The sequence below is a fragment of the Mytilus galloprovincialis genome, chromosome 6 (assembly GCF_965363235.1).
Source record: "Mytilus galloprovincialis chromosome 6, xbMytGall1.hap1.1, whole genome shotgun sequence".
Classification (NCBI taxonomy): domain Eukaryota; kingdom Metazoa; phylum Mollusca; class Bivalvia; order Mytilida; family Mytilidae; genus Mytilus; species Mytilus galloprovincialis.
In genome coordinates this window covers 36,614,619-36,631,469 of record NC_134843.1, presented here as the reverse complement: position 1 = coordinate 36,631,469, position 16,851 = coordinate 36,614,619, and the positions used below count along the sequence as shown (strand labels likewise).

Below are 16,851 nucleotides of genomic sequence, written 5' to 3'. Positions count from 1 at the left end.
ATATACACTAGATTCATAGAGGTGCTTATAACCTGTAACATATTTTAGTTGCTGTTATGAAATTAAGCATTGTCTTATGAGTAAATAACATTTGAGAATTTTTGTTTTAAGCCATTCATTTGATATATTACGGTAATCATTGCCTCTGTGTTTGGATGACAAAGCAATTGAAATCTATTTATATAGGGCATGGTATGCCTTAAAACTTTTCCAGATGCACAGGTTTGTCTGTAATCTATCTAAATTTTGAGGTGAAAATGCAGCCATTTTAGCCAAAGGGTACACATCATTAATCATTTTTACAGAACTTGTCGTGATACCCTGAACTATAATATTCGAAGAAGTAGATGATGACTCGGTTTCTTTTAATACGAATTTACAATAATACACCAGTGGTACGATGTAAATTATTGGAAGAAGACTGAAGAAGAACTGACGTTGGGTCAATGTTTTGTCTGCTGTCAGTTTGATCCACTTGAGCATGCTGAACGAGTAAAGTTCCTTATATCCACATTGGAATGTGCAACAATTAGTATTTAAATAACGGAATTACGTTTTCAAATGATTTTTGGCATCAAAATCTTCCGATCGATGTTAAGACAAAAACAATGCATTTTTTAATTTTTTTTTTTATCCAATCCGGTATTTACCTTTACTCGTCCCTGGCGTGAGACGTTAGACATGTATAATTAAATTTTAATTATCGAGTATTTTATATTGTTCACCTATGTTTTGTTTATATCACTTATCACTTTTCAATTATCCGACGTCTTGGTGAAAATGTCAACTTGTTCTCGCATTTTAATCTTTCATTCCCGATTCTTTCGATACTCTCGGGATTTTACCACGTTGAGGTAAGTACATATAGTAAACAGGTAAAAGTAGGGCGGGAAAATGTTCATTCATGAAATATTCATGAATGAATGAAAACGCAATCTCGCGTAGATTTCTTGTGATTTTCTCTTCAGCGCATGGCAGATCCGCGAAGTAGTGTTTGAGATACTCATTTTTAAAATGAAGTTAAATTAATCTGAATCGTCGGTGAACATTCATTTTTTTTTTTATTCAAGCTGTAATCTTTTCAGTCAAAACAGTAGTAACTCAAAATTTTAAAAGAATCTTCCAAGTATCAGAACTCAAACACTAGTACTACACTACCTCGGAGCAGACTATATTGCGATAATCTGTCAACCGGAAGTTTGAGGCCGACGGCTAAGGAAAGTAACAATATATAAAACATGTTCTCAAACTTTCAAGCTATCATGCACATGATTGGACAGCTGTGGTGTGATGGCCAATTCGTATACAGCACCTATCTATATAGATTATTGAAGTCTGCTTCTAGAAGAATGAAATGAGCATTGCTTGTAAAGGAGTGATAGGTGCATTTCCAAAGCAGAACAACCCAGTAAGTTTAGATATGGGATATGAAATCAACCTTTTCAAACTCTCAATTACATAAACAAATGTCAGGCACACGATGATGTGAAAAGAATCAATAAGGCTTGGATTCAAGCTCACTAATCAGCCGGCAGAGATTGGTCCAGGATGCCTGGCATTCTTTTCTTTATATGACCAAATATAAAGGGGTGTAGTAATCAGGCCTTATGAGGTAAAAACTATAAAATTTACTACAAATATTTATTACAAGATTAGACAAGTTCAATGTGAGATTCTGTCAACTTCTCCAGGTCACCTCTACTTCATCAGTTCTATATCTAGAAATAAAAATTTGTAAAAAAATCTATAAATAGACGAATGTCTGACTATACATGATGTTTATCTTGTAACCTGGATTTGTTTTTTCTCTATCGATTCATGAATTTGAACAGTGGTATACTACTATTGCCTTTATTTATATTGTAGACCCAAAATTTTGTATACCCCAGAATTTAAAATTTACTTTTTCTTATGTAATTTTAAAGTGACTTTATGTCTGTACCAAGCCAGAAATATGACAAATTTTATCCTTTCGTTATATATTTGATTATAGACTTTCAGCTTTTAATTTTCTTAGAGTTCAGTATTTTTTTAATTTTACTTTTTAGATGATGTCATGCTAAATATCTGAATAGACCTCTTTTCCAGCTAAATACATGATTTTTTTAAAGAGTTTATACATTTTATGAAGTTTATCATTGAAAATATAAAACAAAAGATGTGGTATGATTTCCAATGAGACAACTCTTCACAAAAGACAAAGGCCCATATGCATAAAGCTACTAAAGTTAAACACTTAAGTTTAGGAAACTCCGCCCAATTTATCTAAGTGGTATGCATAAAATTCTTAACCTAAGTATTTCCTAAGTAAAATCTTATTTGTTTTAAGTCACGCCCACAAAACTTAAGTGGTATGCATAAATCTCCTTATACTAAGAAAACTCCTTAGATTACACTTAAGTCTAAGGTCCTTACAGAGCTACCTTAAATTTTCATAAATAGTTATAAATTAGTGGATAGTATGCGTTTTTTTGCAGAACATTGATAGATAATCTACAATTTGATTGATTAATAATTCTATCAGTTATAAAATACTAATAATTTGTTTGTTTATTGCTAAATATTAACGATCGTTGTAATTTTCTACAAATGAAATCATGTATAATCAACAATCAAGAGAGATCAGTGGGTAGTTATATAATGTTACTTCATTCTACCCTTATTTCCCAATCTCGTTATTGTGTATACCTAAAAGTACTCAGTTTTTACACGCAAGTATGTAATTCATGCTACTATTTTTCTTTTGTTTACTCTGTACGTGCATGTTTACACAAATAACTTTGAACGTTCAATGTTAAAATACAACAAGTGGTATCAATTGTAACCCTTAGTTTAAACAGAAGGAAGGAAGAGATGAGGAACATTGAGCATGTAAATCCCTGTTTTCTGTGTGTGCGCGTGTGTGTAAAAAAGGGGGGATATCATTTGAATTTTTAATTTAGTTAAATTCTATAGATGTATCGCAAATTTACCTTTAATTTGTTTTACTTATAGTAACTAAATCAAATGTTTTAAGACCTACCCAGAGGTGGGTTTTCAACCTCACGTTTGTTGAAACAATTTGGTTAATTGTGTCGGGCATCACTGGAGCGGGTTCCCTCTAAGGACAGTCACTGAACCCCCCCTCCTTTCACCCCATCCCCACTGCTATACCCCCATGGATTTCGAAGTTTAAATTTAAACGTATCTATGATATCTAAATCTTTTAAATCATTTTTCATATTTCCTTATATATTCAGTGATATATTGCTGTTACGAAAAAAAAAAAAATACTAAATACGTTAAAATGTTTACCTTACCGTAATTAAGTGTTATAGAAAAGATTGTAGGACCTTTAAAATGGCTCGAATTTTTATATGGATTCATGGAAAATTGTTCCTAGTCTCAAACCCCCTTTTTTGGGTGGTAAAAGGGAAGTGCTGAAAATGTTTATTTCAAATCGAAATAGATGTGTGAAACCCCAAAGAGAAAATGTAAGCAAATTATCTGGAAGGGAAGGATGGCAGCCCATAAAAAGCTTAAGGATTAGTAAAATTCTTATTAAAAAAAGTGTTTTATAAAATTATTTGTTACATGTAGCACATGCTTACAATTCTACACTGGTACTACGTCATTGAAACCTTTATTATGTTTTGTTAAGAGTTTAAAAAATATTGTTGTCTCCAGAAAAATAGAATAGATCCATGAAAGATGAATTAAAGATTAAGAAGGGGGACTTTTTGATTTACTAATATCTTTTTCTTGCTAAGCTCATCCATCAAAATTTCTACCTTTTGTCTTATGCGCCAATTTTTAATCTGTGACAACATTGTACTATGTTACATACTACTGAATTGTTGAATTTAACTTTAGCTCTTTAAAATAAAAATATGTATTGATCAATCAATATAAATAATCACAACAAACTTTCACACGGCTGAGTATATGTGATGAGCTAATACATCATATGGTAATTAGAGAGATGTTCCGATTTAAGTATTCCTTAGTTAAGTGTGAAGACTTAAGTAAGTTTATGCATACTACTTAAGAACTTTACTTAACTAAGGGAGTTCTTAATGAAATCTAAGTTTAAGGAAAACTTAAGTTAAGATGTTTTATGCATACAGGCCTAAATGACACAGAATTGATATAGATAGCTGGGGTGAACTTTTGTTTATAGTATAAAATAACTATTCCAACAAATGCAGAACGTCTAAGATGTGTTAGATTTACTTACTGTTTCATAATTAATATCTCGGTGAAAATTCTATAAAATCGTAAAATATGAAGTATCTTATTTAACAAATAATTACAGAATAAGTATGAAAGACTTTCAGATTACTCTAATATTAGAAATTGGGAAAAAGTATCTTTGAAAAAAACAAACAAACCTCTGTGTGCAAAATGTTTCTTCAAAAGGTGTTATCTGGCCTGATTTGAACATCTCCCATCCAGCCTGGGCTATCATTGCACCATTGTCTATACAAAATCTAGAAATAAAAATTTCAAATCATTGTAAATTTGGCACTCATACCAAATATTCTTATACATGTATCTACTAGTATATAATAAAGAATTTGAATGGTTTTGGGGCAGATTTTTATAAAAAAAAAAAAAATCAGTTGTTTAAAATAGTTTTCTTATTTCTTCATATTCTTTTTTCTAGGGGGTGGGGGGTGTCTTTGTTGAATGACTTTCTTAAAACATTTGCAAACGGTCCAAATTACCATTCAACCAAATAATGAATTTTAGTGATAAATGAGGTTCAAATTAAAGATATACTTTTGTTCAACCATCTACTGATTTTTGGAAGGTGTTAAGATTTAAAAACTTTTTAATAAAAAAAATGTAAGGGTCTGGGAAAAAAATCTTATCACAAAAACTTAACATTGAACAATGAACAATTAACACGAGGTCAAGGTCAGAAGAAACATGCAATACCAACATCTTCAACTTACAATCATTCCATACACCAACTTTCTTTTCTAATATTTTGAGGTTAAGCTAAACCATGAATTAAAATGTTGAATGAGGTGCCACTTAGGGACAATATCAAAAGTTCAATGAAGGATAAAAAACTTAATTCACATAGTTTTTTCACTGACCCCCACACCCCCCTCTTAACTTAATTTGGGAAAAATTGATTGACCAATAGGGATATATGTAAAATCGATTTTAGATAAACAAAACTTGCAGCAATGTCAACCCTTATCTAATCACATAATAGGCTTGTATGCAGACTTTTGCAAAACCACAAAATCAAATAACTATTTTTTAGTCAATCCAGAAAAAATTGCTACCCTTAAAAATAAATTAATACACAGTACATAAAATTTACCTTTCATCTGTAGCAAATAATTTTGCCCCTCTTTCTTTGGCCATTATTTCCATCATTTCTTGTAGTCTTTTATTGCCTACAAGTAGAAATTTCTTCCAACGTAATGACAAATTCCTGCTTTGTTTTGCCTTAAATGTTAGTTTTGTTTCTTGATTTATTTTTATAAAAAAACAAGGTTATAAAATGATGAACAATACAGAAATATATAGAAGAAGCAACATGGAACAAAATTCAAATGAGTTTCCAAATTAATATGATACTCCAAAGCTTTTAGAAAATAGTTATCAAAGGTACCAGGATTATAATTAAATACGCCAGACGCGTGTTTTGTCTACATAAGACTCATCAGTGACTCTCATATCAAAATATTTATAAAGCCAAACAAGTACAAAGTTGAAGAGCATTGAGGATCCAAAATTCCAAAAAGTTGTGCCAAATACGGCTAAGGTAATCTATGCCTGGGATAAGAAAATCCTTAGTTTTTGTAAACAGGAAATTTATAAAAATGACCACATTATTGATATTCATGTCAACATGTTGACTACTGGGCTGGTGAAACCCTCGGGAGTGATTAGAATTGCGTTTTATGCTAAATAATTGATCAAATATAGCAATTTGAGATGATTTTATTTTTACAAAACATTTACGGAAAACCAGACTGACAAAGGATTAGAATTGCCTGTAAACTTATAAAAAAAAAGGTGGTAATAAGAAATTACTCATATGATCTGATCAACAATGAAGACAAACAAGTGTTGTTGAACAATATCCACATGAATTTCAATTTCAATTTGACTATCCAGAATCTAATAAGTTAATTCTGAGTAATATTTACAAATGTGTTACTAAAACATTATGATTGGTTAAATAAGTCTAAACAATGAAAGTGCAACCAATGAGGTTTTTTGTTGTTGTTTTTGTGTACTGACAATGAAATTACCCAAAGTCTTGTAGATTCCTTAACAAACAAATCTCATATTTACTTATAAATACTTACACCCCACACCACCTACAATAAGAACTTCCTGAGATCCACAATGTGCCATGGCTCGTTCTGTAACAAAGTACACATTCAGTTATAAGATTTTATCCTGCAATTGGGTGTTCTACTATACAGATACAGCCCTACAGATATCGCTATGCTGTATCTGTATACTATACAGATATCGCTTTAAAACTCTGCTCACTGCCGGACTGAGTTTTGTATGAACCTGTGTGACCTCAGAATGTGTATTGCAGTTGCATTCCAATGACCTATCAATTGCGAATTAACGATTACTTGTATACGTTCTGTTTGTTTTCAAACATTTCTTTAGAGCAATAAGAATGACCCCAATTTTCTGTTTACACACATGAACAGCAGTCTTTTCTACAATGACAACTATCGATATCATTTCAAAACTTGAATGTGTATAATTGTGTAACAAAAACAACCATGTCAATTTCAGCATGCATGTTTATTAGTGGATGTCGAGTCTGAAGCGTAGGGCAACTCGTACACTCCTGTTTCAAATTGGACAATGTTTTGTTATTTATTTTTACTGTTGAAATTAGTTGTTATGTTAAAATAGATAATTTTTCACCTTGAACGATGTATTATTGTTGACCATTCAAGATTCTTTTTTGCGAACCCGTCTTCAGTTGAAAGTGTGATTACTGTATCGTATTACTGCACAGGCCTCAAGGGATTTCAAATTGAAAATAAATGCAAAACATGTGTTTTTGTGTCTTATAAAACATAAATAATTGCAGAATTAATTGCAGGATAAAGACAATAACTGTTTAGTGTCTTTAAATATCAGCTGTATTTGTACTCAGCTTGAAACAGGTGTAATAGCTCGCTAAAAGCTCGCATACACCTTGTTTCCTAGCCTCGTACAAATACAGCTGATATTTAAAGACACTAAACAGTTACCCTATTTATTCTATTTAAAGCCCCCCTTCTAATTAACGCCCCCTACAGAAAATCGTGCGTTCAGAACTTTTGACTTCTAATAAACACCCCCATTTTGTAGTTAAAAAAATAAAATTGAAACTTAACCATTACAATATTGCAAAGACATCGACCCGGTCACTCAGAAACATGAAACGAAAAATCAATAATGCCCATGTTTTAATCCACTCCGATAATCCAACACAGTGTTTACTAGTTCCAAAAATAGATCTGTCAGTTACACAGTACGCTGTTGAAATTATGTTCCACTGATGTGCACGCTTGTTCATTGGAAAATTTTAACAAATTATTTGATGAGGTCACATTACCGATAAACGCTATTTATAGATTATGGATACAATAAGAAACATGTGTATGTTACTATAGTCTGTTTCAACAAAATTCAGGTAAAGGTCAATGAAGTAAGGTACGAAATTCGTTTCTCTAATTGACGCCCCCCTTTGGGAAATTGTCTTCGCCCCTGGGGCGTTTATTAGAATAAATACGGTATTGTCTATATAAACAAGCAAAAACAACACAGGACAAGATGTTTGGTAACCACATTCATAATTATTTTATCAATTAAAAATTACAGCTTCTGCATACAAACTTTTTTTATCATTTACTAGCAAATAAAAAAATTAAAAACATGTTGAAGATAATTCATATATCACTGAGTTTTGAAACAAAAACAACATGTTCAGTGTTTGGAGAACCAAAGTACACCCCCTGTTCTATATTGTGTTCAGTGTTTGGAGAACCAAAGTTCACCCCTGTTCCATATTGTGTTCAGTGTTTCTTAATCTTTTATTTCTGTGTAATATACTGAGGACCATTGTATGCATTTCTTTTGCTTTTGTCATTTGTTGTCTTTCTTTTTTCATAAATTGCTTTTAAATGGCAACTTATTATTGTCTTTTATATTTTCCTAAAACAAAATCTATTATTTATGACTGATAACTACATTATTTACCTGCTCAATCTTTTTATTAAAAAAAAATAATTATTTAAGGTGGTACCTACCACTACAGGGAGATAATTCTGTAAAATCAGCTAAACGTTTTAATTACGTTGTGTAGTTAAGGGAATATCAAGCTTCTCATTGATCAAAATAAGAGTTTGTCAAACTGCTATATAACCAGTGTATTTTTTCTGATAAATTGGTTGGTTCAATTTTTTTTTTAATTTTTATATGAAAATTAAACGAGCCAAATAAATTTTAGTCCAGGTGTTGGGTACCACCTTAATCTTTTGTTCATTTTTTCATGGATCTCACTTTTTTATTCTTATTGCTGTCAATTTTTGTTGTATTAGGAAAACACTACATGCATGAAATTAAATGCAATATTTCTTTCTTAAATAACAAAACAGAATGTTTTTGGCAAATTTTAATACATTATAGTTGAATTTTAGTTCTATAAATACTTTTACTCCCTGTACAAATATTTGAGATGCTTCTGTACAATTAAATTTTGTAAAAACACACCAGAATTAGAAGAATTACAATTCTTACCTGTAATTTCAATTAACATAGAGAAAACTGTTTCTTGTAGAGAAAAACATAAATCTTCTGGTGTATATTCACCTGTCTTTAGAACTTGTGGTGCCTTTTCCTAGAAGTAAATTTAAATGTAGTCATGTATCCTTCTTTTTCCATAGTCAACAATGTAATGATAATGTTTGTTTATACACAAAAATTATATTGAAAATAATTTAAAATAGCCATTCTGGTCCTATGGATTTTAGGTGGTTAGTTGTTTCTAATGACTTAAAGTTTGCTTTTGAATCGCAGGATATTACGATACCGAAATTCATATGGTGGTAAAATTTGTTTTCTCTAAATGTCAAATGATAAATAATAAATTCTCAATAAATATCTTTACTTGTTTTGCTACAAGTATTTTCATTTCATAATTACCTCTATAAATGACAATAGTCCAGAAAATGACACATCCATTCCTTTTACAGTGTAGGGAAGTTCTAAATATTTCTTTCCTCTGAAAAATACTTTTTTATGTAAATATCAAAGGGTATATAACCTTCATTTCACTATCTTCCTATGGCATTTTAAAATTAAAAATTAGCTATCTCTATTTTTTCAGAAAGCTATAATGCCTTAAACATGTTGGGATGTACATTCTGTCAGTAATTTTAGACCTTGTTTACAATTAATTGGTTCAAGGCACCACTAAAGATATTATTCAGTGTATCACAATTGTTCACAAAAATAAGGCTTTAGCTAACATAAAAGAACAGGCATTTATAAAATGCAAAAGCTTTGACATATTTTGAGCCGCAATATTAAATAGAATTTACTTAGCACTTTCTACTAAATAGTTTAGAAGGGATAGTAAAATTTAAAACAATTGAAGATACTCCATCTTTTTATTTGAATTGAATTAAACAATACTTACTTTTTAGCCAATTGTTCAATGTTGTAACCAGGACTTGGATCATTGGAAAGCTGTAAAGTATTAACATAATCTAAAGACATATTAACTCCATAGGCCATCATATAGGTTAATAGGTTATCCAAGTGTCATATTTTGTTCGCAGATATCTAATTAAATGAATTGTGTTTGGACTGTTCCATCTGAAGAATTGTTTGTTACTTCAAACTTATCTAAATTACTGCACTCCCTTTTTATAGAACGAAAGTAAGTTCTATAAAATATCAATGTGAGTTCTATACAATAGAAAAATAGATTTTTTTTTAATATTTATCGATCAAGAGTTGTCTCCCATTGATTAAGAAACATAATTTCTCCAGGTCATAGTAGCTGCCAATTTGACCTAATAATTTGACATAATTTTGTTTAAATATGTATAGCTTTTAGTTAAATGTACTTTATATAGTTATATATATATAGGGATATAGTTATGATACTGTTGTCAGGTCATTAAAGATTGCATATTTTGGCTTTAATATTGATTCACTTATAGGGTCTTTGCATTGGAATTAAACACAGTTATTCTAAAACCAGTTGTTGGCATGACACAGGTTATGTTCTTCTCATATATTTCATGATGTTATCATACTAAACCCTTAACAGGAGGGATTGTACCTGATATTCATATGATGAAGACATAATCTTTCAATCAGTTAAATTAAGGTCTGGAGCTGGCATATCAGTAACTACTAATAGTCGGTTGTTATTTATGTATTATTGTCATTTTGTTTATTTTCTTTTGTTTCATATTCTGACATCGGACTCGGACTTCTCTTGAACTGAGTTTTACTATGCGTATTGTTATACGTTTGTTTTTTCTGTATTGGCTAGAGGTATAGGGGAGGGTTGAGATCTCAAAAAACATGTTTGACCCCGCAATTTTGCGCCTGTCCCAAGTCAGGAGCCTCTGGCCTTTGTAAGTCTTGTATTTTTTTTAATTTTAATTTCTTGTGTATAATTTAGAGTTTAGTATGGCGTTCATTATCACTGAACTAGTATACATATTTGTTTAGGGCCAGCTGAAGGACAGGTGTAGGAGTTTCTCGCTACATTGAAGACCCATTGGTGGCCTTCGGCTGTTGTCTGCTCTATGGTCAGGTTGTTGTCGCTTTGACACATTCCTCATTTCCATTCTCAATTTTATTTAATCATTCTAATAATTCACTGTGCTTTATTTTGTAATTTTTATTATTGTATAGCTCAAATTTTGGGCACCATGATTAGTTAATAAAATATCTTATATCTTATACACTGTAATCCTTAGTTGGTTTTTTTTCCTATGCTCTTTATTTGTACTGATGCTTATACTTGATATTGTGTCAGATATTTAACATTGAATTTATCCAATAAAGTCAATCAAATCTAAATTTTACCTTGAGTACTCTGGCAAATCTATCTAAACAATTTCCAACAGCAATATCTATAGTCTCTCCAAATATTCTGTATCTTTTTTGTAAATAGGCTATCACCTAAATATAAATATAAATTCAACAGACAGTATAAGAACTTAAAGAAACTAGTTTTCCATGTGTCAACTTTTCTTCAATATTTTGTAATCACTTTTTACCAAGACTATGCATTAATTTACACATTTGCTAATAAAATTGTATTTGGAATAAAATACAGACTGAACAAGAATGTGTCCAAAGTACATGGATGCCACACTTGCACTATCATTTTCCATGTTCAATGGAACGTGAAATTGGTAAAAAATCTAATTTGGCATTAAAATTAGAAAGATCATACCATAGGGAACATGTGTACTAAGTTTCAAGTTGATTGGACTTCAACTTCATCAAAAACTACCTTGACCAAAAACTTTAACCTGAAACTGGCACTTCCATTTTTTATGTTCAGGGGACCATGAAATTGGGGTCAAAAGTCTAATTTGGCTTTCAAATTAGAAAGATCATATCATAAGGAACATGTGTTCTACGTTTCAAGTTGATTGGACTGCAGCTTCATCAAAAACTACCTTCACCAAAAACTTTAACCTGAAGCGGGAAAGACGAATGAATGCACGGACGGACGAACGAATGAACAGACGGACGAACAGACACAGAGACCAGAAAACATAATGTCCCTCTACTATCGTAGGTGGGGCATAAAAATGTAAACAAATTGGATAAACACTAATGACTTGTACAAAATTCAAGGTACATCACAATTTTTACCATTTGATTTGTTTTCAGTAAGGTAAACAAAAAGAACAAATACCTTTTAAAGAAACAAGGGGTTTACATTTATTTTGAATATTTCATTTTCTGACCAATTTATCTATTTTCAGATTTAATGATACATTTTGTTCTATCAAATTTTTGCTAATTTCATACAATAAAATGTTTGCTAAATACTTAGTTATAACACTCAGTGCAAGCAACACTAATTAAATGAATAACATTACCTGTGTATTTCCACCACTAACATATAAAACAGTAGGGTTTTCTGCACCTGTTATTAATCTACCCATCTCTATATCTGGTTTACAATAAAGGTTAAAACATTATAAAAGTCATTTATTGTCCTTCCCTACACCTATATCACCATGCTCAGTTACTATATAATTCTCATATCATTGATTTGAGACAAACGCAGACAACATCAGTGATGTCACAATGTCTGTGGAGAAGTATCAGCAATATCACAATGTGTGAGGAGATATTATCAAGCTTGCTTTCATCCAGTGTAAAACTGTCTGAGGAAGAGGAAAAAGACCGGTAATAGACAGATAAACAGATAATCAGGATTTTATTTCTTATAGATATTGTAATGACTCAACAAAAAGGTTCACATTGTGGCTCACGGCTCATAATTCTGATATCAATGTGTAGAAAACCCGATAATCTATACATAGCTTCCAACCTACTCTTTTTGTAATTTCTTATGACAAAAAAATGTCTTTGTCACTTTTCTTAAGTGATTTAGAGCTTGATATATTGTAAAGACACTAGTAGTTGAAATCAACTTGTCTTTTTGTTTTTATGGCCCCGCCACTTAGTGGTCGGGGACATATAGTTTTACCCTTGTCCGTAATTCCGTCATTCCGCAACAAACCATTATACCAAGTTTTTTTCAAAACCGCTTCAGATATTTGGCTGATCTATGGAATGTAAGTTCTCCATGATGAGTTACAGATTAAGTTCATGTTTTGTTCCGCTCTGCGAATTTTTTCCAAAATTACGGGCTTTGGACTTTGATAAATTGTTGAAAATCACAATTATACAGACTTTTTTTCTAAATGCTTTCAGATATTGGGATGATTTTTTACATGTGAGTTAACCAAGATGAGTTACAGATCAATATAAGTTTTGTTCTGCTCGGCTAATTTTTGCTGAAATTAAGGGCTTTGGACTTCGATAAATTGTTGAAAATCAAAGTTATACAGACTTTTTTTCTAAATGCTTTAAGATATTAGACTGATTTTTAGTAACAGATCAATTTTAATTTTCGTTCTGCTCTGCTAATTTTTTATGTAATTTCGGGCTTTGGACTTTGATAAATTTTTAAAAATCACAGTTATACAGAACTTTTTTCTAAATCCTTTCAGATATTGGGCTGATTTTTGGTATGTGAGCTAATCATGATGAGTTACAGATCAAATTTAAGTTTCGTTCCGCTCCGCTAATTTTTGCCGAAATTAAGGGTTTACAACTTTGAAAGTTGTTGAAAATGACAGTCATACGGACATTATCCTATATATGCCTCCAGATTTTTTTTGTGAGACTACCATCATGTTTGTGTCCATATGTGTTATTGAAATTGCAGATTTTTCAACTTTTGGAGACGGGGCCATTCGTGTCGCTTTGACACATCTAGTTTTATATTGTTTTGTTGCTGTCTCATTGAAGTATTTCCCACATCTTCATTATTCATGGGTTTGTATTTTGTAATTTACATGATAGATAATTATCATTAAGTTGATGTATATATATATATGTATATATATACAGTAAAGATACGTCCAATACAGTGATTTACTCCAATGATTGGCTTCTGCCATAACTGTGCTACTGTCCTCGCTACTATGGCAACAGATACTAATGGGGCACCCATTCCAGGACCTGTAAAAAACAATAAAATACAAAATGCACAATACACAATTAAAATTTCAATTTTATTTGACGAACAACAATTATCTTTATATATAACAATGACCCAAAATATCAAGTTATGGAAAAAAACAATTAGGTCAAACTGAAAAATAAATTGGCAAAATTATGATATGTTAGTTAATAAAAAACATTAATCTCAGACTGACCTTTTGTATAACACACCACATCAATGTCTTTTGGATCTATTTTAGCCTCATCAAGTGCTTCCTTTAATACAACTAGAACATTGGCTCGATGATGCTTAGCCGTGTCTCTGGGCAAAAAACCTGTAATGCACAAAAGATGATATTATACTAGTACCAAAAGGATCATAATTTAATATTTCAGTTTTTCTTCTAAACTTGTTTTATTATAAATGTTATACATTGTAATTCAAAGATTTTTATATATGGATGCGGCTTCTCATAGAATAATTAATATCAGGTATATTGGCAATTCAAAAAGTATATGACAAACACCAAACTGTACCTAACTTCCAATATGCCATGTACTTTTATGTACTTTGACCTTTACTTTACAAATTGTGACTTGGATGGAGAGTTGTCTCATTTTCACTCATACCATAACTTCTTTATATCCAAATACAAATTGCTCATATTTTGCTAATAAGACTTTTTTCCCTCTAACCGACCAGATTATATAATATTTGGACAGGTTCCTTCACTGTGATCATTGTTATAAGACATCATGATACTTTGTAAAATAATAGCAATCAAAAGAAGATAAATCAAACATATAATCAGTGCAATTCAGAGAGAAATGTTGCTGTTTCCCATGATTTTATCATCTATAGACAACAAGAAACAGTAAATTACTGATTTTAAGCTTGATTTTACTTATTTAAGTTGCACTTATTTGACTGAGTATAAAAAAGAAGATGTGGTAAGATGGCCAATGAGACAACTCTTCACAAGAGACCAAAATGACACAGAAATTTACAACTTTAGGTCACCGTACAGCCTTCAACAATGAGCAAATACCAGGATGTTCTACAACAGATTAAGTAACCTGTCAATAAAATATAAACCCCAGAGTCAAAAGTCTGTAATATGAAATAGTTTATTGGCAAGTACTTATTTCAAAACCATGAATATCAAATTTCAAGTTTTTACATACCTTGGCCTGGTGGAGTTATATAGGTACGTCTTGGATTTGATAACACTTTTCCATCTTGTATTATACCAATTCCAATCTTATTGGCACTACCTTCAAAGCCAATTGCTATTACCATTTCTGTTTACAAGACAAGATCAATAATATATTGATTGTGCCAAGAAATAAGTCTTTTTAAATCAAATATGCTTTGCTTTTAACGGACAAAAAATCTGGTATAATGTTAAATAATTGTTGATTCTGAAGATAAAAACAATTAAAAATTTGGCTGGAAATGATAGTTTCTAGATTTTTCATACATTTAACATTGACATCTTATTTCTTTAAAAAATGATGAAAAATTAATATTAAAGGATTTTTTTTAAAGATTTTAGTCTTCAACAATGAGCAAAATCCATAATGCATAGTCAGCTATAAAAGGTCCAGAAATGACAAATGTAAAACAATTCAACTGAGGATACTAATGACCTAATTCATGTACAAAATATTGAAAAAAACAAGTATGTTACACAGCAACAACGGACAACCACTCAATTACAAGCTCCTAACTTGAGAAAAAAAAAATTACAAAAATACTGAACTCAAAGGAAAAATCAAAATGGAAAGTCCCTAATCAAATGGCAAAATCAAATGATAAGACACATCAAATGAATGGACAACAACTGTCATATTCCTGACTTGGTACAGGCATTTTAAAATGTAAATAATGTTTGATTGAACCTGGTTTTATAGCGCTAAACCTCTCACTTGTATGACAGTCACATCAAATTCCATAATATTTACAACAATCATGACAATGCCTGAACAAAAAAGACATAATAGGTAAATTTGTTAAAATAGGGGTACAGCAGTCATCACTGTGCAACAATCTCAATTAGAAAAAAAAACAAACAAATATTTAACAAATTTAAGAAGCACAAAAAAGCATCTATCAAATTAAACAACCACATTCATTACTTACTTTAATATATATATGCATTTTAAATCAACCCATAGATTAATATTAGAACCAACAGGCACATACAGAATGAAGCTGGATTTAAACACTTTTAACTTGAAGGCGTCAACCCTTCTTCTAACCTTGGACAGTAAACAGTACAACAAAGAACAAACTATAATAAATCAGTTGAAAAAGGCCAATTAATTAATCAGATTGATACATGAATAGAAATACATCTCATGCATCTTTTTAAACAAAAACAGAGTACAATTTACCTTTAACACACAAAATGCATTTAAATTCTATATATATAGTGGATGCCAGGCCTTAAAACTTTCAAAATTGCACTGGTAAGTCTGTACACATATTAATTTAAAGAGAAAAATACACCCATATTTGTCCATTTGTTATGATGAACCTTAATCTTATAAAGAAATCAAGCAATTTTAAGGCTAAAGTGTGTCTCTCATGTATAATTTAGGTGTTCTATGGTATTCACCAGTGTAGAAATCTACCATGTAAAAACTGAATGGTCTAAACAAAAAAATTTCAATACATCTGTCAGCTAGTGAGCAAATTGGATAAAATTCTAAATGCAAAAAATAGATTTAATTCAATTAATCAATTAATTGAGCTGCTTAAATTTACCTTCTTTAAGAAAACACACTGATAACAATATGCGATATGGTTTTTAGTTTGTTGCTGATCAGTTTTTATTGGGAATATGTCTCTGGTTCATATCATAACTCCAATTCAGCATGAGGGGTGCTGAGAAATTCTACTTTCAGTTTGTACTTTCGCTTTGTATTTTATAATAACTGGAGTTTGATCCCGTACAGGTCATTCTTTTAACTATTATGAACCTAATTAAAATGGCTATAATATTATACATAAATTTTAATATAGAACGAAGATTTTTTTTCTGAAATTTTGTAAATCAATAATCAATCTAATGTGTGCAAACTTTTTGGGATTTGTTTATTTTT

General features: G+C 30.8%; 1 protein-coding gene across 1 annotated transcript; it reads right to left on the bottom strand.

Annotated features, from left to right (window-relative positions):
• Positions 1-1,627: 1,627 nt before the first annotated feature.
• Positions 1,628-16,679, bottom strand: LOC143079495 (putative tRNA N6-adenosine threonylcarbamoyltransferase). Its single transcript, XM_076254858.1, has 13 exons — positions 16,514-16,679; positions 14,929-15,045; positions 13,959-14,078; positions 13,660-13,761; positions 12,105-12,178; positions 11,074-11,169; positions 9,665-9,714; positions 9,169-9,247; positions 8,764-8,863; positions 6,315-6,371; positions 5,318-5,393; positions 4,371-4,469; positions 1,628-1,718 (listed from the first exon to the last, which is right to left on the bottom strand). Exons 2-13 carry the CDS (start codon positions 15,041-15,043, stop codon positions 1,679-1,681), a joined length of 1,008 nt encoding a protein of 335 aa, XP_076110973.1. The 5' UTR covers positions 15,044-15,045; positions 16,514-16,679; the 3' UTR covers positions 1,628-1,678.
• Between the last annotated feature and the right edge of the window lie 172 nt (positions 16,680-16,851).

Coding starts and splice junctions, on each gene's coding strand:
- LOC143079495 (XM_076254858.1), bottom strand. CDS start 15,043: ATGGTAATAGCAATTGGCTTTGAAGGTAGTGCCAATAAGATTGGAATT. Junction 9,248..9,664: donor ATTGAACAATTGGCTAAAAA/GTAAGTATTGTT, acceptor AGTATTTTTCAG/AGGAAAGAAATATTTAGAAC. Junction 6,372..8,763: donor TATGTTAATTGAAATTACAG/GTAAGAATTGTA, acceptor ACTTTGTTACAG/AACGAGCCATGGCACATTGT.